Source organism: Rhinolophus ferrumequinum, chromosome 6 (genome assembly GCF_004115265.2).
Source record: "Rhinolophus ferrumequinum isolate MPI-CBG mRhiFer1 chromosome 6, mRhiFer1_v1.p, whole genome shotgun sequence".
Lineage (NCBI taxonomy): Eukaryota > Metazoa > Chordata > Mammalia > Chiroptera > Rhinolophidae > Rhinolophus > Rhinolophus ferrumequinum.
The window spans coordinates 42,293,926-42,319,340 of NC_046289.1; the positions used below are offsets into that span (position 1 = coordinate 42,293,926).

At 43.5% G+C, this 25,415-nt stretch overlaps 1 protein-coding gene across 2 annotated transcripts in view; it reads right to left on the bottom strand.

Moving 5' to 3' along the window:
- Positions 1-20,799: 20,799 nt before the first annotated feature.
- The window catches only part of GLCE (glucuronic acid epimerase), a 93,372-nt gene continuing 88,756 nt past the window's right edge, over positions 20,800-25,415 (bottom strand). For both annotated transcript variants that reach the window (XM_033108443.1, XM_033108442.1), the window contains one exon: positions 20,800-24,574. In XM_033108443.1, the coding sequence (XP_032964334.1) occupies positions 23,550-24,574 (1,025 nt within the window). In that variant the 3' untranslated portion in view covers positions 20,800-23,549. The remainder of the gene's footprint in view (positions 24,575-25,415) is intronic.

The window sequence follows — 25,415 nt, forward strand, 5'->3', positions numbered from 1 at the left end:
CAGTGGGAGAAGTTACAGGGAACAGGCTCTGAGCATCACCTGCTCTGCACATTATTTTATTCATTAACAATCTGTGGGGTCAGACAGGAAGGCTGACTAGGTAAGAAAGGTGCAGAGGGTCCACAGCTAGTCCAGGGCAAGGTTGAGATCTGAACCCTGGTGGGGTTCAGTGAGGATAAGGGCTTCTGCTGTCTGTCTTTGGGTCCTCCCCCCGGAGGTTGGAGGGGTGACCTCCTCAGCGGCAGCCTGCATGGGCAAGGACACTTCTAGAAATAGGGCTGGAACAGAGCGCTGACCCTAGGAAGGAGAGGGGCTGGCGCTGGGCCCCAGGCTTTCTTAAAGTCTGGGTGTGGACCTTTTGAAGTTGTGTTCTCAGGAAAGGCCAGAGGAAGCTTTGCTGTGCTCTGGCCACACCCAGCTCAGGAGCTGTGGGAGACAGAAGTACTGCCTTTCTGCTCTCCGGGGGCCAGGCTGGCTGGGCGGACACAGCCAGTCTACTTAAGGCGCGGAAGTCCCGATTCACACAAAACATTTAGCCAAGCAGAAGGCTTGGCTTTGACAAGAGGATTTAAAGTGATCATCGTAACAAGTGTTTACCAAGCTCTTAACAGACCAGACATGATATCTCATTTGATGCTCCCTAAACCCCACGTCTAATATTATGCCTGTTCCCTAGATTGGAAAGTTGAGGTCATGAATTGTATAAGGTCACACAGCTGGGGCTTAACTCAGGATTGGTTCAAACTTTGTGCTCTCAATTACTGAACTATCCTGCCTTTCTTAGTAATCAGAGGGTATATTTCAATGTCCAAAAATTAAATATATATACAATTTTTCCTGGAACATGTCTACTCTGAGGTTCACGAAAACATACATCCTACAGCTAATGTTCAAAATATGACTCCTATTCACATTAGCCAGCCAATCTTGAGGCTTTCACAAGATCAAGCCTTTGAGAAATCGTCCACTTATGGGAAATATGGAGTACTTGTAGTCAATTTCGTACATTAGCATATGGGGAGGTAGAGATATCTATTAGCTATTCCAGGAACAGTAAGATCCTGAAAGGGCAAGTGACTTGCCTGAGGTCACTCCATGAATTAAAGGCTGAATTTGCATTAGATTGCCATCTGGGCTTTCTTTCTCCTCAAAGGTTGTTGTGCAGCAGCTATTTTCACGGTGGTTTCTGATATGTATACAAGAAAGTCCCTTTGGATCCAGCCTGTGTCACATCAGCCTACATGGTTTATTTAGTTTTCCTTTTAAAGATCTAAGGGCGATGTCTTCCTTCCAACATGCAGATCTGAGCGAGCCCACCGGGTTGTCCTGGCCTCCAATGAAAGCCACAGTGGCTGGGAATCTGCTAGGAGCCGTGATCACGGTACCCCTCATTATCGAGTCACATTCTGGCCAGAGCCGGGTTTGAGAGTACTCCTGAAATCCCTGCTAAATGTTTTAGCGTGGGCAGGGAGTTGCTAAAGAGAGGGAGAAGATAGTCGAAGGCTGTGTAAATATTTAATGTAGCCCCAAGTTGGTCTCCTGAATTACAAAACATTAATGTCTTTATCATAGTCTAACAAACAGCCCTTTCTTGGGCTCACATCAAACCCCGGATCAGAAGACTCCAGATAGGGACTCTTTCTATTACTCAAATGCTCTGTTCCCACCATCCGACCAGCCCACACCCATGTTGCCCTTCACCTCCCTGGCAAGTCCTCATTACCAAGGGCCAAGGGAGAGGTGGGAGAGATTGCATCATCCCTGCTTACAGAGAAGGACACTAAAGCTTAAAGGGTCAGGGAAGTTGGTAAGTGCTGAGCTCAGGTTTCTTCACCTAGATCCTGAACATTTCCTGCCCTACCTTGGGGTCAACACAGGGAGGCCCCCGGTTCCATGAGACCCCTGTGATTTCTCCCTTCCCAGAGTTCAGTTCTCCTGTAATGAAGGACGAAAGGGAGTCAGCAAATTGCACAGAGACAAAGGGCCACGTAAGACCTAAAGCCGAATTCACTCCCAGGACGGTCAGGGATGGGGCTCAGGGGGCTCAGGGCAGGAGCTAGTCCCCGAGTCAGGTCAGCCCCTGTCCCACCCTGCCAGCCCAGGCCCTGGCTCCAACCCCCCATTTCACCTCTTCATCAGTAGAAGCAGCATCCCTGCCCTCATCCACCACCTCAGAGTCAGGTATTTCATGACTTCTCTGTAGTTCTCCTGACAACCTGGTGAGGCAGATGTGGTCCCTGAGTTGGCACAGAATGGTTAAGTGGCTTGCTCAAGCTCATGCACTTGGCAAATGCCTGAGTCAGGACTTGAACCCAAGGGCATGTTTTCTTGGTGACTCTAGACACCAAGCTCGCCATCTGGCACCGCAGTATTCCCCTCACAGCCGACCTTCGGATCCCTGGTTTGCCGGCCGCAGCTCTGTCCTGGCTGGTACAGCTTCAATCTTAAGGCTCACCCTCCCAACGCACGAGGTATCTGTCCACTTGAATTGCAAGACCAGTGCACCAAGGAGCACTGCGGGGTCTCATCACCCCGGGACCAGGTCAGAAGCTCACAGGTGGGCCAGGGCTCACAGGGTGCAGGGAGGAGGTTTCATCTGGGCCATGATTTCTGTGACAGATGCTGTGGCAGGCCAAAAAACGCCCCCTTAAAGATGTCCATGTCCTGATCCCAGATCCCATGAATATATTCCCCTACATGGTGAACAGGATTTTGCAGATGTGATAAAGGATCTTGAGACGGGACAATTATGCTGGATTATCAGAGCGGGTCCCTTGTAGTCATAAGAGTTCTTGTAAGAGAAAGGCAGGAGGGTTAGAGGCCAGAGAAGAAGTGCGATGATAGAAGCAGAGGTCAGAGTGATGCAGCCAGGAGCCAATGATTGTGAGCAGCCTCTCGAAGCTGGAAAAGGCAGGAAGCGGATTCTCCCCGAGAGCCTCCAGAAGGAAACACGGCTATGTCAACACCAACACCCTGATTTTAGCCCACTGAGACTGATGTTGGATTTCTGATCTCCAGAACTGTAAGATAACAGATGTGTGTTGTTTTAAGCCACGGTGTTTGTGGTAATTTGTTAGAGCCATAGGAAACTAAAACTAATAAAGCTAACCAAGATAAAAGGGATGTGGTCCCTCATCTTGAGGAGCCTTTATGGGGCCATGCAGGATCCCCCGGAGGGCTTGTTAAACACAGATCCTGGGCTCCACCCACAGACTTTCCGATTCAGTAGGTCTGGGCTGAGAATTTGCTTTGTAACAAGCTCCCCAGAGACACTGGCTAGGGATCACACTTTGAGAACTGCTGGTGTAGAGCAGAGGCTTTCAAATTTTAATATGCATTCAATGTCCCGGGGATCTTGTTCACATGCAGGTTCTGCAGTTAATTTGTTCATTTCTTTGTTGCTGTGTTTATTGCCGGAACACTTTGCTAGAATGTCAGGGCTGTGAAAGCATCACCTTTGCTGTCGCTGCCAGAGCAGCACCTGGCAATAGATTCCCAGTGAACATCTGTTGAATGGACGGGTGAATGAGCAAGGGTTTGGAGCTTGCAGGAATGGTTTAGGCCTGACATGGTGATGTGGGTGTCCTGGGTGCCCTTGCTGATGCCATGGAGTGAATGAAATCCCACAGGGACAGCATGACGATCAGGAAGGAAAAGGGAATGGAGACGGGCAGCAGAAGCAGCCACAAAACAGGAGGAGCAGCTGGAGGAGAGGGGAGAGTGAGGAGACTGCCAGGGGAGGGGGGCTTCCCGAAAGGAAGGGAAGACAGCAGCGCCAGGAGTAGAGCGCCAAAGGGGTCTTAGAGGGAGGGACACCTTAAACCTACAACTCCCGTTGTTGGGAGCTGGGTGGCATCGTCTGTAAAAGACTGAAGTAAAGGACTGAACGATTAGGGAGGGCTTAGGGGCTCAGACATGCACCCATCTTTTTCTCTCTTAATTAGACAATTTATGAAAGCAATACATATATGTTAGGAAATATTTTGGAGAATTCTGAAAAATATAAGGAAGAAAAATGAAATCTCCTATAACTGCAAGACCCAGAGATGAGCCCTATTTATATTTTTACGTACTTTAGTCTTTATTTAATACATGTATCTAACATACACAATTTTCCTTCAAGTTGGGGTAATACTGTTTATATCTTTAAATCCTGTTTCTTTTACTTAAATATTTTTGATGTTATTTTGAAGAACGAAATATAATTTTTGAAGGGTGAATAATATACTTTTGCACAAATGTACCATAATTTCACTATACCTTTACAGTAGTCCTCCCTTATCTGCTGTTTTGCTCTCCGCGGTTTCAGTTACTTACGATCAGCCTCAGTCCAAAAATATTAAAAGGAAGATTCCAGAAATAAACAATTCATAAGTTTTAAATTACATGCCTTTAAGTAACATGACGAAATCTAGTTGTGTGAATCCTCCCTTTGTCCAGCACGTCCACGCTGTGTGTGCTCCCCACCCACCTGTCACTTAGTAGCCATCTTGGTTATTATGTATTTATTTGCCTTATTTCTTCTTTGGTGAAGTGTCTATTGAAATCCTCTGCCTATTTTTTTTTATTTTTTTTAAGGACGGCCCAGCTCACTGGCCCATGTGGGAATTGAACTGGCGACCTTGGTGTTACGAGCACTGTGCTCTAACCAACTGAGCCAACCAGCCACCCCTGCAGACACCTTTACATAATCTGAAGGTAATCCTTTGTCAGAGATAATAATTTGTAAAACTTTTCTGCCAGTCTGTGTTTTCATTTTCAGTGTGTTTTGCGAGCGAGTTTTTAATGCTGATGAACTCCCATTTATTATTACTTTTTTCTTTTACCGATTATGCTTTTGGTATCTAAGAACTCTTTGCCTAACCCAAAGTGACAAATATTTACTCCTGTAGAAGTTTTATAGGTTTGCATTTTACATTTAGGACTATGATTCATTTTTGAGTTAATATTTGTATAAGAGGTGGGGTATGTGAGGTGTTTTGTTTTGTTTGTCTTGCAAACCCTCATAGATGTCCAATTGTCCCCGTCATTCATGCACTGGTGCAAAGCACATGCGCGTGCACCCTGGGGCTGGATGCTCATGTGAGCACAACTCCATTTACTCACCAAATGGACACAGGAATTTGTCTTTGCACCACACTCCTTTCCCACAAGGGGAGACGGTGCTTGGTGAGAAGTGCTCTAGGCTTGGGATCAGATTTCTGCTGTTTCCGGCCTGTCCCTGACTCTCTAGAACAAGTCATGCCATCTGCTCAGGCCACAGCTTCATTATCTGAAAAAACAGCAATAACAATCCTGATCTCACTGGGTTGTTGTAAGGGCTGTGGAGATGTAATCTGGTAGCCGGATTCTAGACACACACACCTACAAATTGGGGAGCTTTTCTAAGGCAAGGAGATGGGCCTGAGCAAGAGCTGTGGGTGAAGGGACCCATACCTTGACTGGCACAGGAACTCCTGATGCATTTCCACTGAGCTATATTTCTGGAAACTCTAGCAAACAGCTTCAAAGACTGCTCTAGTCTCTGTTTCTTTTCAGTGAAAGGGCTTCCATTGCAGTTTGAGGGATTGAAGTTAGACATTAGGAAGAACTTTCCCTTCGCCAGAGGAAGAAGTGAAAAGGGATAACTGAGTTGATGATAGGGAGAGTAGCGTGGGTATTTCCTGGTTGCACTAGTCCAGACTTCCTTCCTTCCCGCGCCATCCTCACTGGGCCTAAACCAGCCGGACTCATCAGGGTGGGTTCTCTCTGATACAAGCGGGCTTGCTCGGTAAGGGCCCTTGCTGCCCTGCAGGTGGCGCCCTCGTGCTGGTTCAGGAGGCAGTGCAGACTTGGTCTGCAGCAGCTGTGACCTGTGGCCTGGGCCTGGTCCCCACCCTAGGCCACGGAGAGCCTCAAGCTATGGGCTGCAGGACCCCAGGCCTCAGGCCTGCAGGAGCCAGAGTTAGCTGCTGTGGCATCTGTGTGAGACAGAGAAAACCCTGGCTTTGTGGACCGCCCACCTTGCCCCAAACCGTTCAAGGGCCTTGTCCTGTGGGCCTTTCCTAGGGTGCCACTCGGTGTGTGGTGAGTCAAAAAAAACGGGTTCAAATCCTGGTGCTGCCTCTCACTGTCTGAAGACAGCAGACAAGTCCTTAATTTCTCTGTTTTCCTACCTGAAAAGTGTGAACAATCCCTCCTGTCTTACAGGGCTGTCAAAACACACAATAAGCACTTAAAAAATGTCAGAGTCAGGAAAGGTTATATTGCCAACCAAATGGATATTGAAGGCTAGAATCACAAGTGGTTTTATTTTCATAAACTAGTTAAGATATAATTATAATTTCAAAAAGTTAAATAGAAAATTCCAGGTTTAAGTAATTTTGGTTTTAAATTTTGATATACATTACTTATAATTTGTATTGGGCCTTTCCAATTTAATAGATACTTTTAATATTTTAGAAAAAATAAAATTATTTTTCACATACCTTTTCAAAAGTTAATTTTTACAGTTGATTTAATTTACATTGCTACCGTGTTTCCCTGAAAACATGACCTAGCTAGACAATCAGCTCTAAAGTGTCTTTTGGAGCAAAAATTAATATAAGACCCAGTCTTATTTTACTATAACATAAGACCGGGTCTTATATAATATAATATAATATAATGTAATGTAATGTAATGTAATGTAATGTAATGTAATGTAATATAATATAATATAATGCCGGGTCTTACATTAATTTTTGCTCCAAAAGATGCATTAGAGCTGATTGTCCGGCTAGGTCTTATTTTTGGGGAAACACGGTATAATGAAAATATATTCAAATTTTATAGTCTTGATGTAATTCGTTTTATTTTTAATCCCATGGATCATTGAGAATAAGTGCAAATAAAAATAATGATAGAAAGAGCAATTATGAAAGTGGGGCTCCAACAAAAAGAGGCAAAAAGAAACAGAAAATCATGAAAGCGACAGTCTGCTTAAGACTTTTAAAACTGCCAACAACAAAAGTGAGCAGATTTTATTTACCTGTACCGCTAAAAAACTCTCCTATAATCACTAAAAATGGAAAAAGGAGCTGAATAAACAGCTAACTGTGGACGGTCTTAAATAAAAATTAGTAAACACCAACAGGGAACATCGAGGGATGTTTGTTAAGAACACAAGGATATGCCCACTATTCAGCCAGACAGAATGCTGTGTCTGGGGAGGGGAGCGGCACTAATGACACGGTGTATATACAGAAAGTAAGAAAGCCTAGGTTAGAATGACTTTAAATTTTGATGCTAAAATACGCAAATACGTAAGACAGACTTTTAAAAAGTGAAACAAATAATTATCTAGGGTGTAGAATTCAAAATGAGATTATTAATTTGGAGGGTAAAGAGTAACAGAAGAAATTGAACAATATAATTTTTAAAAAATAAATATTATTCAGATCAATTAGATTGCATCCGAGACAGAAGCAACATCGGATGACTAATATTTATTGTACAAGATTTGAACCACAGAAAAAGAAAACAAATTAAGGAGTATTTCATTCGTTTTATGCCTTTTATAAAAAGTATAACTTCCGATTAAAGTGACAGACAAAATAACAGTTTTCAATTATAGGCATTGCTTTTAAAAACTTGTCAAGGGTAAAATCTCTGATGATACCACCAATGTGATCACAAAGGAGAAAGTATATGAGGCAGAATTTTGACCAAAAATGTGGAAGCATTCTCTGTGCTGCGTACAGCTCATGGTTTCAGTTCCTACTAGGAGATGTGGCTTCAACTGTGCCAATTCAATGGCATTATTTGGACAATTCAGTGATTATATATGATATTTTCTGGATTTGTTCCAAGATAGAACATCTTGATGAAACGCATATCAAATTTGACCTTAGAACCACTCACAAACGCTTGATGGAAAGGGCAGCAAAACGCTCTTAAAGGAATCAGAAGTAATTTGGACAAGATACAATATGATTTGAGGAGTTCAGTGAAACAACAAAAGGTCCTCAAATAAAGTGCAAATCATGGTGCTTGACAGAAAGTGAAATACTTTTAAAAATTGTGCGACCCATAATTATTTGGTATGAACTCTTGCTTGTCATTAATAATGTTAGCAAAAGGTTGTTTTAAAAAACAGATCTAAATTGTCTGTGTCATTTTTTTAGAGAACTGAAAATACTTTTAAATCTTTTTAAAGGTTATTTTTTATAACTAGAACAAAACTTCATGTATAATATATAATAAAACTGATACACGATATGACAATTATGTTCGCGAACTTGTAATGATGTTGCTAACCTTTTTTTTTTATATCACAGGGATTATTCATTATGAATTTGCACCAACTGGACAAACAGTTAACCAAGTTTACTATTTGGAAAGACTGAAAAGGCTGCATGAAAAAGTTAGATGACCTGAACTTTTCACCAACAATTGATGGCTCTTCCATCACGACAATGCAGCAGCTCACATGGCACTGTCTGTGAGGGAGTTTTTAGCCAGTAAATAACTGTATTGGAACACCCTCCCTACTCACCTGATCTGGCCCTCAATGACTTCTTTCTTTACCCGAAGATAAAGGAAATACTGAAAGGGAGACATTTTGATGACATTCAGGACATCAAGTGTAATACGATGACAGCTCTGATGGCCATTCCAGAAAAAGAGTTCCAGAATTGCTTTAAAGGGTGGACTAGGTATTGGCTTCGGTGCATAACTTCCCAAGGGGAGTATTTCGAAGGTGACCGTAGTGATATTCAGCAATGAGGTATGTAGCACTTTTTCTACGATGAGTTTGCAAATTTAATTGTCCGACCTCGTATATCAATAAAATATAAGGAAATTAGAAAATAGAAATAAAATGCTCAGATGACTATAAAGAATCACATTCAAATAGTCAAATAGAGACTATATTCTGGCCTTTATAGACTAAAGCAGAGTCTCAACTGAAGCGATTTGAACAAATGAGCAAAGTACTGGTATTTTTGATTTTCTTTAGAATATCCCACTGTTGAAAAATGTGAAAAAACTTAAGAAATGCCACATGGATTCTTCACGGTAATTAAGGAATGTAAATCAACACACTGCTTCCTTCATCAAGAAAGTCTTGCTATGAAACAACACCAGCTGAATTAAAGCGTGTGCCTAGGGACACAATCTTTCACAACCTCCCCGTCGTCTCATCACAGACCAACAACCAATATTTCATGGACTGGCATTCTGAGTAGTACCAAGCTAGATACTGCTTCAGGAGATGTGGAAATCTATAAATGATAGCAATTTATATGGGAAAATTAGAATATTATGTAATGTTTCCCATAATAATAAGTTACCACAGATAACTTCATTACAGTGTTTGAACATGATATGTAAAATGTATGGTTCACTTCTGAATCTAAGTACTGCTTTATGGAAAATGTTTATAATTCTAGTTGCTATTGTCTCAGAAAACTAAGTTTCTCCCTCTAGAACTTAAAGCAAAACTGTCTAAGAACTCAAGAATGGTTGTCTAATTTGGCATTTCCGCCAACGGAACAAAAACTTTGGTAAAAATCTTTGTTATAACAACATACATAGTAATTTTGTTGAAATAAAAAGAGACAAATTTTTTGAACTAAAGAAATAATATATAACTTACATGTGTTTTTATTTTATTATTCTTTCAAACCTTACTGGCTTATCAACAGAACACTACCGAGGAATCATTTACCTAGTAATGATTAAATGCTGTCATCTTTGATATTTTACGTTCAGCCATAGAAAAACCAGTTTTCAGTCATATGAAAAACACTATTTTTCAATTTTGTCATTATTAAGGTATATTTGTCAAGGTAGCAGGAGAAAGAATGTTCTTTTAAGGGCTTGTGAGCCTGATTAATAACTTTTAAATATTTAGTCACCTGATTGGGGGGAGGCCTCCATTTGTACTCTTGTTCCAGGCCTCAGAAATGTTAGGATCCAGCCTGAAGACCTCTGCCAACGGTAACATGATATGCACGTGCCTCACGCGTCTTCTTTTGAGAGGCTGTGAGGCATAATGGGGGAAAACCTGGGTCTGAAACAAGAGGACCCACCTCACTCGCCTTATTTTCCTTTGTCATCTATAAATCAAAGGTGATACTGCCTTCCTCACAGTGATGTTTAGAATTCATGTGAAATAGTATACGTGGAAGTGCTTCATCACATGGATAGAACTGTCCAGATGGAAGCGATTCTGCCCATGGTTCCATGCCTTATTTCCTTCAAAGGAATAATGGCTTGGCCCAGGTGTAGACTCAGTGGCCACTGTCATATTTTATCCCACACGCTTCCTCTCACCCTGTTGGCCCAAGAATAGTCAAGTGACCTATGAAATAACAGTAGACAAAGATAAACTGGAACAGGGAAGAATATTTTGATCCTCCCACTGATTCCCCATCCCTCCCAGGACATCCTGACCTCCGGCATGCACTTCTCTCTTCTCTACTCTGCCTCCACTCCTGCATCACCCTTTCTCTCCATCTCATAAATGTCACAGTTTTCTTGTGGTTTAAGCGAAGAAATATTAGTTACAAAGTCAAGTCTTTTATCCAATGCATAGAAATCTGTGATGGCTCAATTAGGTTGTTATCTACTAGAATTCATGAAAGAATCAAATGTTCTTGACTACATTTAGAATGAAAATTGAGCCCAGAAAATGGATTTGGTAGAAATAAAGGTCACAAAAGAAAACCCGCCGTGACAGAAGCTATCATCAGTGAAATTTGATATTGACAAAAATTTGATCTATGAACCAAATTTCTGATATAAAAAGTGCAAAAGAATTAGTCCCAATGAAAATACTTTTTAGTCAACTGAAAATGAAAAAGCGAAAAAATTGGAAATAGCTTATCTGAGGTTTATAGAAAATTGATCAAGGAATTAAATTGACTTAATGGAGTCTATTCCGGAAAACCCTTTCCTGAGGAAAATTCATTAAAGTCAGCATACTTCCTAGTTACATGTTTGTATTCAAAATGTTGCCAGTGGATTCTCTGTGGAATTTTCATTAAGAAACAAGGGACAGTGTTCACGGTGGGAGTTGCAGCTGAGAGGTCACAGTGCAGAAGGGCTGGGAGGGTTTGACGGGCAGTACTTTTGGGGGGGCCCTCTCCATAAAAATATATAGTATTGAATGTAATACGACTGCGTTGGTATAAAGATGAATATAATCCAGACTAGATTCATTATTTTATATTCATTATTATTCTTTTGTTCTTCTGATTTTAAAAGAAATTAAAGTTAAAACATGTTCATGGGCCCTAGGCACTTTAGCTGACATAATTTGGCCTTGGTAGGAGCTTAGGTCAAGGGTAAATAGGAAAGTCTAGATGGACCTGGCGGTGGGATGGCGCAGGATAGAGAGAAGAGACATGGCTTTTTCTGCATCTTCTTAATGGAAGATGCCAGAGCGATGGCTCCCAACCTAGACTCCCCTTGGCTGCTCTGCTTTTCCCAAGGCCTGGAAAAAGGCCTTCGCTCTCTCTTCACCATGAGATGTTCTATCTCTCAGGGAGCCCTGGGTATATTCTGTCCTTGCCACCTAAAGAGCCCAACTAAAAAAACCATTCTAATGCCCCCTCCCCAAACTCAAGAAGCCCCCCCCTCAGCACATTCACTTCATGGTTGTCAGCCTTGGTTAAGTTGCCTTGGTTAAGTGTGGAGGAGAGTCAATGTAGACGGGGGCGGGGCCGTCACCTTCCTGACTCAACTGTGTGCTATTTGGGGCTGAAATGGGATCTTTCTATTTAGACCCACACCCTAGCCATTCCACCTCCTCAACAGGCCCAAGTTGAGTGCCTACTGTGTGCCGGACCCTGTGTCATAGGCCTTGGGAGCATAGCGTCATCCATGACACTGCCCTGCCCTCAAGGAGCTCATTCAGGGCCAGCTCACAACAGTGTTTCTCAACCTGGGTACTACCGACATGTGGGCAGGATAACTCTTTGTTGTGGGGGCTGTCCTGCGTATTGTAGGATGTTTGACAACATCCTTAGCTTCTACCTACTAGATACCAGATGTACCCCTCCCCCAAATTGTGACCATCCATAAAAGATGTCTCCAGACGTTACCAAATGTCCCCTGTGGGGCAGTCGCCCCTAGCTGCTAACTGGCTCAAGGAATGGGTGGTGACAACTGAGTCACAGAGGGCTCAGGAAGCTCTGTACTCTGGCTGTCAGGATGCTTCAAGGCTGAGGTGCTGTTTAACTTGGGCTTTGGAGCTGAGCAGAGCTCTGGAAGAACTGGCAACAGCATGCAGGAAAAGTGTTGAGAGATCTCTTACCAGGTAAGACTGAGGAGAAATAAGCTTAAGCTCTAGAGGGAATGCTTGGGGTTAGATCATAGATAGGTCTCATTATCAGCTGGCGGGGGGGGGGGGTGGTATAAATACCTAGAAAATCCTCAGACAATATATAGGTTACCCAGGAGTTAAATCTAGTCTTAAGATCATTTTGTTTGGTCCATCTAGTAATAGTTTAATTTTTGAATTTCTTTTTTTCTTTTTTTTTTTTTTAAGGAGGGCATAGTTCACAGTGGCCCATGTGGGGATCGAACCAGCAACCTTGGTGTTATCAGCACCACGCTCTAACAAACTGAGCTAACCAGCCACCCCTAATGATTCATTTTAGCCACAATTCCCACCACTCCTTATCACCCACTGACCTAGTTATTCATTTACAATGTTTTGTTTCTGAAGGCTTGTGAGTTATTGTATTTTTAAAGATAAAAAAATAGAGAGATTTTTCACTTGGGGATTCATGGACCGTCTCCAGATCTTTGGATAAAACTCAGGGCACTGGGAAGCTCCATAGTTGTGAGCAGGAACCATAAGGTCTGAAATGTATCTAAGATTCTCTAAGCATTTTTTCTGATGAGACAGATCCTGGCTTTCATCGAGTTCTCCAAAAGGTCTCCCTTTCCCTCCTGAAAGAGGCCTAGCTAGGTGGGGAGGGGTCTCTGCTGGTCCCTGGAGAAATTTTGTGCAATCAGCAAAGGAGAGATCCAGGGCTGAGTTCCGCTCACCTTTTCCTCTCAGTCTATTTTAATTCGGTTGGTAATTAAGAATATTGATGCGCTGTGAGATCTGCTTAGAGCACAGGCAGGTACTGCGGCTGTCACCAGAGGGCTAGGCGCATTGATTTAAGGCAGCCGGGCAAAGTGAGTGACTTTGTGAACCAGAGAGAAAGCCTTCACTTAACGATTTCCTCCACCCATTAAGAGGCCGCTTTGAAGGAGACAGGGAGCCAGAGAGGGAGACAAGTACTGAAGCTTGGAGGGGGCAGTCAGCCATGGGGGACACGGCCTGGGTGGGGAGCACCTCACCACATCTGCCTCACCCTCCTGGCTGTGCTGTCGTCTCAGCAACCCTCTCTCAGAAAAGGATCCGGTTACTCCATTTACACCAATGTCTAAATGATGAAAACAGCTTACAGTTTAGTCTGCATTTTGACTGGAATCATAGTTCAGCCCCAGAGCTGAGTCTGATTTCTCGGGTGGCTTTCTGGGGTGAGGTAAGTGTGGAGGGCAGCTTTGTGGGGGGACCTGTGAGGTGGGCTTGGGGTCAGGGCAGGAGGCAGGTTCTCAGACCTAACTTCCCTTTTCTTTGCCCGAGAATTGGAATTGTTGAGACCCAGGGGCATACTGGCATTTCTTCTGGGTGGTTCCGGCCTGGGCACAGATTCTCCTCTCCACCGAAAAGACTGCAGCTGGCTGATTTTCCTGACTTCTCTTGGTTTTTTGTTCATCCTGCCTCCTTGCAGCTTTTGCCCAGAGGATCTGCTGGGCGGAACTCCGGATTCCCTGAGGTGGTGGGCAGGCTGCCCACAGTGTGTGTGTGTGTGTGTGTGTGTGTGTGTGTGTGTGTGTGTGTGTGTGTGTGTGTGCGCGCGCGCGCGCGCACGCGCACAGGTGCATGTATTCACACACGGGTCTGGGGGTTACCTTGTCCCTGACCCACCTCCCCAGCTGAGCACCCTGCAGAGAGCTCTGTGCTGAGAATTCTGGGGAACAGGCTTGTTTGGGGGAATAGAGAAAACGAGAAGCTTCAGGGAGGTCCCTGTCTGACCAGGGTTCAGCCCCACCTTGGTGATGCCCCAGTCTGACAGGGGAGTCACAGTCTTCCCTTCAGAAAGCTCCTTGAAGAGGAGTAAAGTAAGGCCCAGAGCACCTTAGGAACTAAGAGAAGCCCACCTGAATATAACCGATGAGGCAAACGAGCGCCTTGCCGATGGCTGAGCCTGGCAGGGAGGCAGTCACACACTTCCCTTGTGCGTCCCGCCCCACCCAGCCTTACCCCGACCATTCCTGGAGCTTTGCTCTCTGCTTCCCAACAGGGAAGAACACTGACACCATCTCATTCTCCACCTTAGCTGCACGTTACAATCAGCGGCGTAATCCCGGCCACACCACGACATATGGGACCAAAATCTCTGCAGGGACGGGCCCAGGCATCAGTGTTTTATATAACTCCCCAGGTAATTCCAATGTGCAGGAAGTCTGACAATCACGCACGAGGAAGTGCACCCCAGTTACTTGGGGATACGGGTCCCGCACTGATTCAGTAGGTTTGGGATGGATCCTGAGATTCATTTCCAGGAAGCTTCTGGCTGAGGCTCATGCTGACCCTGCAGGGTGAGAAGAACTCTGACAGAGTGCTGTGAGGAGAAAGCTAGGTCCCGGGCCCCCTCTCTTTGGAAGGAAGCATTCATTCATTCATTCATTCATTCACGCACCCACCCACCCACCATCTATTGAGCTCATTCTACTGACCGAGCTCTGTCTAGGTGCCAGGAATAAAGCAGAGACGAGAGTCAAGCTTCTGCTCTCAGGGAGGTTGCATTCTGTGGGGCAAGTGGGGCTGTGCACACGTAAACCGACATGTGAACAAGTCCATTTCTGTCGGGAAGAAAGGCTATGAAAACATGTGAAGCAAGGTACTGTGATCAGAGGCCCCCTGGCTGCTGCCTGAGTGGTGATCAGAGGGGCCTCACCAAGAAGCTGACACGAGCTGAGGACTGAACGAGGAGAAGCCAGCGTCATGAAGAATCAGGAAACAAGAGTCTTAGGCAGAGGGAATGGCAGCCAAATGCCCAAAGCTGGCTGTTCAAGAAGAATTCAGTGTGTGACAGGCTAAAAATGAGGCCCAGGCGGGGCGGACATAGGGGCAGCTCGCTGTGGGCTGGTGAGGAATCGGGATCTGTTTTTGCACAGTCTGTTTTTGGGGAGCCACTGGAGAGTTTCAAGCATCTGATTTTTAATCTAAAACAGTTGTCTCTGCTGGCTATGTGGACACAGGATTAGAGGAAGGCTGGAGTGAAATCCCATTGGACACACACACACACACACCCTAAATCCTCTTCCCTCTTCATACTTTCAAATACCCTTGGAAAAGGCATTGCCTTTGGCCCAGGAGGAGACTCCGTCGTTAGAACACCTCTGCGAGAATATCCAGACTTCCCATCTCAGCCAGTGGTCCTTCTGCCATCAGTTCCTAGGAGTTGCCCCTTGATTCCTTCCCTTGTTATCCCTCATCCTGCCGGCCCGCCCACCAGCTCTGCTGTCTCTCCTTAATCCAATCACATCTCACCACCACCCCTCAGTCCCAGCCACCCTCCCTTTTCACTGCTGCTTCTGCAATGATCACTCTGCTTTCACTCCTGCGCCTGCAATTGTGTCCACACAGCCGGAGGTGCGGAGAGGCGAAGTAACGAACTTGCTCCACCTCCACAGCTCGTGAGCCGTGGGTCGGTCACCTCCAATGTGATGCAGCCCTTCTCATGGCCTCATGAGAATGAAAGGCTGGGGAGCGAGCTCCTCAGTGGTGTAAGATTCCCCTTGGGTTTTCCTTGGGAACAAAATAAAACTATTTCTTAAATCTTATGAAGTAATTGGCACCTTAAGATAGAGTATGTTTTCTCTTTAAAATGTATTTTCTTTAGATAAAATCCCAACTGTACACAAGGTGACGGAGCAACATGTAGGCAGACCTTTGGGTAGTTTTCTGGGTCACTCCTTTCTGTGCTGTCAGGACAGCTTAGATGTGATGAGACAGAGAACTGATAACCAATAACCAAAGGGAAAGAGAAACCAAGAGAGAAGTGCCCCCTCACCTTTCATGACGAGTGAGGACCGAGGGAGACCTGGGGAAACAGTGTTTCCCCAGGCCCTGCCCGGGTCCACAGCAGGCCCTGCCCGCTCTGGGGGCTCCTCTCTACACTCCCATCTGGGCTGCGAAGGTCTCTGGACTTAAACTGCAAGTCCAGAGGCCCAGGTTTCCGTTCCGCGCTTGCCACCAGTACACTGACCTCGGAAAGTCGCCACACACCCCCGCCTCTGCTCCTGCACGAAAGGAGATGCCCGTCCCACTGGTTCCCTAGGACCATGCGGAGGACACACTAATGAAAGGGCTCTTTCGCATCATTCATTCAACCCTAATTTGGAACTGGTAATATTTTAAATACATTTTGTTTTCTCAGCCAAGAATACAGAATGTGTGCCTCCTAATCTGTTACTTCTTCTCGGTCTTACTGAGGGCAGGCCGTCTTACTCATCATTGCATCCCCAGCAGGACGCCTGCTAACTGCTGTGAGTCCTTCCAGACGTTTCCTGTGCATTTACATATGTATGTGCACCTTTACACATACACAAGCACACTCAACTTGCACCTTACTCAGTAATATATATAGCTTTTGCAAGTCCATTAGGGGAGATAGTAAACAGCAGGAGGGTGTTGGACAGGCTACAGCGCAGCTGTGATGCTGGGTCGTCCAAAACCGAATGTAAACAGCCTGTCCAGGGATGCTGAAGCAATGGGGCACATACCAAGGAGACTTGTTCGCTGAAAAACCTCCTCTTTCTAGGCTCCTCTAATCATTTAGTCGGGCAAGTACCAATTTGAGCAGATCCGATTTAGAGTCCACAGATGAACCGGGCTCATTTTCTCATCTGGTGCATGAGGGAGGGTGCTGGGGCCGAGCCCTGCATCTCTGGTTCAGTGCAGCGTGTGGAAGCCCTGGTGTGGAGTCAGGAGATTGTGGATCATGCTATTATGTGGGGACGATGGTTCAGAACATGGAATTTGGGGGCAGATATTCCTGGCTTCCAGATCTCGGCTTGTCAAATAACTGAACGACCTCTGGTTAGTTAACTTCTTCAAGTTTGTTCTTTCCTCTGTCAAGTTCATGTCATATTTCCGGAATTAGAAAGAATACACGTGGAGTCCTTTTGCAAGAGCTCGACTGTGGGCACTCAGCCACGTTAGCTGTATTAACACCATTGCTTGGTCCTTGATTTTGGAAAGGAAAGGCTACCCAAAGCCAAGCACAGGAAAAGGACCCCAGGCTGTGACTCGGGGTATGAGAGGGATCTTCTCAGCTGTTCTGTCATGGCAGGTAGCACATGATTGGTAGAAAGGTGTTCAGGAAGTATTTAGTGAAAAGAGTTGCATGACCTGGAGCAAGTTAGTTAAACAGTGTTTCCTTTCCTCATCCACTACCAGAGCCGGGTTTGGAGTCCTGGTGAGTTGCAAATGGGATTCAGCGTGGGGAACTGCCACAACGGTGATTGTTCCCTCTCCCTGTTCCTAAACAGGTTATCAAAAAGCACCCATCCAGAACCATAGTTTGCTGTGCCCAGACCCTAAGAACTCTGAATATTTATTCAAGCTCCTAAGAAGTTGCCCGGGGTAGTATCTCATGGTGGGTTATTTCCAGATGAAGCTAGTGCTTCTCTAGGTTGCCTGCAAGAGTTGAGAAGATACACTCTCCTCCTGATTACCTTGCCATGCCATTGATGGGATCTGAATATTAGACCGGGGCCTCCCACTCCATATTCAATTGAATTGCACAGATTTAATTTCACCAGTGCTCAAAAGGAAAAACAGAATAACAGGCATTAATATAAGATCATGCACTTTTGCCAAGACCCCCCATCCCCACCTCCACACAGGGATTTCCTTCCTTCTCTAGTCCTCAAATTGATTAACACTCTATACTAGATTTTCCAAACTGAAACAGGGCAGCCATTCTTATCTCAATGGTTTCACCAGGTGCTGAGAACAGCACAAAGTCCCAGGAAGGCAGCAGCTCTTCCATGTGCTGAACTTGGGGTTGCCTAGTAAGCTCAGATCTAATCTGCGTTTACCGTCAGTTCGTGGGCTGCTCTATTTCTGATCCTTCACAGGGTCTCTGTTTCTTCCCCTTTTGCTGTTCTCTTTGCTACTGCTCCTCAGTGGTTTGTTTTGCAGTCCTGTCATTTCACAAAATCCTTCTACTCCTGGAAAAGGATGAGCAAAATTAGTGTTGCTGCTACTTAACACTCAGGAAATGCATCACACACACACACGTGTCACCAATCACGCTTACCAGATGGTGAATGTATCTCGTTTCATCAGAAAGTGAGCAGCAAACATTCAAATTCATCACCAATACAACACTTAAATTCACATCCATTTTCAATTTGACATCCTTAATGAGTTAGTATAATGAAAATCAATATTTTATCCCTATATTGTTAACTCTAACAGTTATAATAATGCAGACTTGAGTTTTAAAAGTTGTCATTAAACAAATCTCACCACCACTTGCTATTTTGATATAGTCTGTATCTCTAGTATGTATATTTTCACTACCTCAGAGTTCTATATTCAGAATAGGCCAATGGAAATGGCACATGGGAGGAAAAATAGAAATCTAGCAACTGATGTTGGTGTCTGTAATTTTTTTAAACACCACTGCTTAATTTTTGTGGTGACTTTTGTTTACTAAAAAACCTTTAAGATCAATTAGTTCTCGCTTATTGGACTGTATGATGAGGCAACGGAGGCCAATGGGATGGAGGAAGCTCCTGATGCACCAGGGGGAGAGCCAGGGAGCCCTGTCTCCTGAGTCCTAAGTCTAGATTTCTGCACTCCTCATGGTCCCCAGAGATCTCTGAGTTTTGGTCTTAACTGGTTATCAACAAATTGAATGGCAACCCTGGCCAGTGCAGCTTCTGTGCACTTACGAGTGGAGAGTGGTCTGAATTGAGCCCCCATCCCAGCCAAACCCATGTTGAAGCTCTAACGCCTAGGATCTCAGGTTGTGACTGTATGTAGATGTAGGACCTTTCAAGAGGTCATTAAAATGAGGTCATGCAAATGGGCCTGAATTCAGTATGACTGATGTCCTTATAAGAAGAAATTAGGACACAGACAACACTCAGAGGGCACAGGAAGAAGGCGGCCATCTGTAACCCAAGGGGAGGCCTTGGAAACCAAACCTGCTGACACCTTGATTTCAGACCATCAGCCTCTGGAATTATGAGAAAATAAATGTCTGTTGTTTAAGCCACTCAGTCTGTGGTATTTTGTTATGGCAGCCCTAGCAAATATAGTGGTCCAGATTAGAGGAAAATGTAGAATTTACATTATATTTTTCTCTGTAATGGAGGCACTGTGTTATGAATGAGGGCTCATTAGTTATAAGTAACAGAAATCAAATCCAGCCAACTTCACACACAGCGGAATTTATCTTAAGGGTACAGTGGTATCTCATGGAACCAGAACGGAGTGCAGCTGGCCTCAGAAATGTTTTGGATCCAGGACCTGGAGCACTGTCAAGATTTTGTTTTCATCTCTGATTTTTTATTGTATCTGCTTCAGTTTTTCTTTTTATTCTTCTTCTTTTTTTTTTTTTTGGTCCATCCACATTTCGATTCCTGGGGAAGAGATTGATTGACCCAGCTTGACTGAGGGACTTACCTGGTTTAATAGTCACGGCCAGAGAAGGCAGGGTCATGTGGCACACAGTGGCCGTCAGAGCCCCATGGATATGAAGAAGGCGTCCTCAGGAAAGGAGAGCTCAGCAGACTGTGGAGTAAGTCCTCTGTGGCATGGAGGGTCTGTCCCCTCTCAAGGGCAATGGGGAGACATATGTGATATTCAGTGTGCTACAGCAGAATAACTAATGTATTAACAGTTTGGCTACACACAGCAAAATCAAAGCAAAAGCAAGATCAGCTTGAGACCTCATCCAGACGAAGGACTGTTTGCCCTCTTACGGCTGTTTTCCAACTGAGGATGACAGAGAAGACAGACAGGCCAAGAATATTGATTAGCAGCCTGCCAAAACATGTGCACCCATCAGCTGGAAAAAGCTGATTGGTTATCAATGGAAATTCCATTATACAAATGCTGCAGAATGTTTATAACCCCCAAAATAATGTGCAATGAAACATAATATGAAACCAGACTGGTCTCTGGTTTTGGATGTATTTGGGAGCCTAAATTATTACTCTCTGAGAAGAAGCGGGGAAAAGATTAAATGATGCGCATTGTTCTGGAGAAGAGGCAAGTATAGGATATACAGGAAGGACCAACTTTCAAATAAATCTAAATCAGATAAAAGTAGTTACATCCGAATTAGCATGGGAAGGAGGTTATCACAGCTGGCATGACACAGTTTTTGCTCATGTCACCTGCTCTTCTTCCTTCCTCCTGGGACCCAGGCCTGAAGCCCCTGCTCACACCCTGTCTCCTCCACAGCACCTCAGCTGACTAGCCACACAATTCAGCATTTTATTTTTCTGAAACTGTTTTGTGGACATTGTGTTCTCCCCTACAGACTAAACGTCCTCGGGTAAGGCCCATGGGACATACTCCGACGCTGTCTTAAAAGGGCCTGATATACCTTTTAGTGAACATGTGTTACCTGACTAGTTGTCACAGGCTGAACAGGAAATGACGGTCAGAAATCCGCTTGCTGGGGTCAAACGATGTTAGAATAATTAGAGAAGAAAGAGAAATATCCAGGTATATTCTTTTTAAGATAAAAACTTTATTTTACAATTTTATAAAGCAGCTTTACATTAAGCACAAACAATCCATTTACTTTGTATAGAAACAAAATACCTTTCCATTTGCAAAAAATCAAGTTTTGCTGTATATAAAACTAACATGTGCACATTGTGCTTAAACTGCAAAGTCTGTACAGCTTTACAAAGGACTACCCTTCAGAAGGGCATCCAGTAAACACTTTATTGCATATTTAACACATGGTATATAACCCACATGTACAATGGAGGAAAAACAAGAAAAGCAATTACACGAAGGATGAAAATAGCAGCTTTCAGTGAAAGTTTGCACATTGACAAAGAAAAAGGATTGCCACATCTGGAGTTGTGCTTGTGTGTCACTTTTGTATTTGCTCACAGACACTGGATGGTTTTTGGATGAAGCCTTTATGTACAGTAACTGCTAAAGGGTCAAACTCGACCTTTATCTGGAAACTTTTGGCTGGTTTTAAAACTGTAGTGGCAATAGACTTAATTTAACATCAAAGCTAACTCAAGATAAGTGTAAAGAACTAACACCTATAATCTTGAAACAAAGAAAAATTTAAAGAAACAAAATAAAAACTTTCAAATACCTTCCCCATTCTCTCTAAGCTCAGCATAAGTAAACATTTTACATGATTTCAAACCCTAGGAAACTCCATAGGTGTTTAGGAACAAGAATGCAATGAGTGGTCGTGGGCAGTGTTCCTCCATGCACGCCCCCAGCTCACCTGCGTCAGAATCACCTGAATGCTTGTGAAAAATGCAGATCACCATGGTTCACAGGCAGATTTACTGCATACCTGGAATCTGTATTTCAATAAGCTCCTAGGTGGTTCTGAGTCGTCCTAAAAATTTGAGAGCCACTAGTTTGTACTGATGGTGCTGTTACAGGTTCAACTCACTCTCTTAGGAAATTCTGGGATCACAAGAAAAATCAAGTTGCTGTTGCAATGTGGAAGGCAGTGTGAAACCAACAGCAATGAAACAGCAATGCCATTTCTAGATCAAAATGTCTTTCCTTTTTCAGTGGAAAAGGACAGACACGTTGTTAAGGCACTGGTATTTGTCACAGAAGCAGTACCCTACTGTTTTTATTGACTCCGTAATCTGAAGTACCAGTACGCAAACACAAGGCAGAGAAGTCTGGACCGTTCTAAAATAATAACAAATAATATGAAGTAAAAAGGGTTCCCAGATTGGAGAAAGTTTATTTTTGAGTGCTGAAAATAGAAATGAAGGCATCTAGATATTCTTGTTGGGACATCTAATGTATAAGAACTACGAAGGTCAAAAGCTAGGGAGAACCTAATAATCCACAACTATTTTGTTGTGGGCAAAAACAAGTTTTGATGTGCATTTAATATAGGTTATAGACAAACTGCACTGTGGGGTCTCATATTTCCAATCTGTATCAGTTACAGTATTGATTTAGTGTATGGTCATACACTAAAAGAAAAGAGCAAAATCAACCTCTCCGTTCTGACCTAATGCTTGAAGCCCTACAGCAGACACTGCCCAGGTTATGTGGGCTAGGAAACCTACAGGTGTAGTGGGGTATAGTGAGGTATAAAAGCCACATAAAGGTCTGATTACACATACATAGCAAATGCAGTAGCATCACTTCTGTCCAGTAGCTGAAATAATTAAAGAGTAAAATTGCAAAGGAAAAAAAATAATGCGCAGAGTGAATGGTTTGGAAAGTTGAAGACCAAGAATGATCTAAGTAGGAAAAAAAACCTGGTATGATTCTTGTATGGAATATTTGATCTAATATTTTTCTTTAAGAGGGGGACAAATCTTGAAACAGTAGTGGCGGTGGACTTATCAAAATTACTAGCTCCTTCCTAAATTTAGGTTTATAATCAAGTTTCACAAAAACGTCCTAAAAATGTTCCCCCCAAATAGACAAAACTCAAGTGTCGTCTGAAATGAAATACAAAATTCTAGATAGTGACAAAAGAAACGATCACAATGGGGATAGGGGAGGGACAGACTGATTATCAAACCTTTACTGATTGTAGATCAAGTTTCATAAGAGATAACATTTTTGTAATTTCTTGTGCAGTCAACATGTTTCATTTTAGTTGTGCTTACATCACATAACTGTGAAGCCTGAACACTGACTGTGTTTTTAATTTACACATCAAGAAAACTATAAATTCAAAATATTCTCCATATATAACAAATTGAACAAATGCAACAAATGCTCATTTGCCCCCAAGAAGTTAATCTATAGAAAAAACAAACAAACATCATTTTAAAAAGTTGCACACAGTTCACTATTCAGGCTACAAGTAAATATTTACTGTATTACAGCACATTTTTTAAAAGTCTGCTTTCAACATAAACATAAATAATCACATTTTAAAAGCACCCCATACTAAGCTTTCAGGTAAGTGCTAGACAGTTGGCCAGTAAGTTACTTACCATTCGCTTTCCCAAGCCAAGAGGGACTTGGCTACCTGTGGAGCTGTACAGGGAGACAAGCAAGGCAGTTAAACTCGTTGTTCCGCCCACTGGCTAAACACTTTCCTGCTCTAAATGCCATCTACATTTCTAAACAGCCAACCCGTGGAATGCAGTTATCTCTGAAAGCTGGTTTAAAGGATCATTTATCACTTTGATGACATCTGCAAAAGCCTAGTCTACGACCTTTGAACGTGTGCCTTGCTCTGCTGAGACAGGGCCAGGAGTTCTTGCGTACAGCAGAGGCTGAAATCTGATTTTGGTTGTGAGCTCTAGTTGTGCTTTGCCCTGCTGCCTTTAAGGTAGCTTTTCCACCTCTTAACAAACTCTTTGAAGATTGGGGACTCATCAATGGTGCTGAGGAGCTGCAGCTGATTGATGTGGGTGGTGTGATAGTCCCAGCGGGCCAGGTTGGGGGCGATGCCCAGCATGAAGTGCCGGAGGTCATAGATGGTTCCTGAGCCAGTGTCGTACAAGGGGAGCATGGCTTTCAGGGATTCCATGCCACGCTCATACAGGAACCTCGCTTCTTTCCCGAGTTTTTCCCCTGCAGTTTCTTTTAAGTCATACAGCCCAATTAAAGAATACATAAAGCCATTTAAAACAAAAGAGCTAGGTGTGGTTGGATATTCTTCGTACCAGTCATGTTTATTCATAAACACAGCTTTAACTCCATGCTGCTCTGATAGAAACTTATAAGGGGCTGTTGCCCTTAAAGCTGAATTGAGGAATATGTGGTCTTTTGTTAACAGATAGGCCCTGACTAAGGTAGAGATGGCTTGCCCTTGGGCCATGGCAGAGTACCACCCTGGCTCTAAAGACTTGAACCCTTCCCCTAACTTACGCGTCACCATAATTGGCCAGCCACCTTTCTCGTCTTGGTTCCTTACCAGCCAATCACTGGCAGCGAAGAATGCAGCCATGTGGGCTGTGGTGGAGATGGTAATGTTGTCGAGGAATCCTTTCCCTTTTGCAATCAGCCTAACCACCTTCTTGGGCATTATTTTGGTTGGCTTGACAGCTTTTGTGTTGGAAAGACCCACTCCTTTCCTGAGGTCAGTGACCAGGTCCCTGGTAACCGTGCTCCATGAAGTTCTGGGCCCGATGCCATAGTATATGTCTCTTTCTTTAAAAGCAATTAGCTGGGTATTTGAGACATAATGTACAGTGAAGAGCTGATTCTTTTCTGTGGTCTCTAGAACCACGGACACACTTCCATTTGTCAAGAACTTGAGGTCGAATGAAATAATAAAATCTTTTGTGTTCCCCAGTTGCAAAGATACACCATCACTGGTTTCTGTAGGGGATAAAATGTATCCACAAAGACTGGTTAGAATAAAAACTCTTTAAAAGTTAACTATAATTCATCCTTGACAAGAACTGGTCATACAAGATTAACGCTTCAATATTTTGTGTCATATTATTAGTATTATTTTACTACATTACCACAAACCATACGATTGGTAATTCCATGATGGCTGTGAGCATCAGGCCAAAGTTCTTACCTTTAGGCCTGACTGGTTTACATTAGAGGGTGAAGAGCAAGTGGCTAAGGAATTGTGTTCTAGATCAAATGTTGGTGATCAATAATCAATGACTGTTCTACTATACTCATTCTGCAAAGAGAAAAAAATAGTCAAAAGCTGGCTCAGCACATAACCTTGCAAGGGAGAGACTAGAAGGAAAGAATGGCTACACATGAATGTAAAATTTTAAATTTAACATTTAATAAGTATTTACTATGTTCTAAGTGCTTTATACATATTAACTCATTTAATCTTCATACACATTACAAGAGTGCAATCATTACTCTCACTTCACAGATGAGGAACTTGGACACAGAGGCAAGTAACTTGCCTCAGGTATCAAGAGTTGAACCTAAGTTGTCTAATCTGGCTCCACAATACATACTCTTAATCATGACTTGTCATGAGAAATGATAGGTTTGTTTTCAGATATTTGCTGAAATTGTGAATAAAATTTCTGGAAATTAAGGAATAGGCTCATGTAGTCAACAAAAAGTGAGGGATACTGGGGGAGGTGGAGGAAGCAGCACAGGCTTTGGAGTTAAAAAAAAAACACAACACCTTGTTTGAATTCTTACTCTACCACTTACTAGCTTTGAGATGTTCAATAAA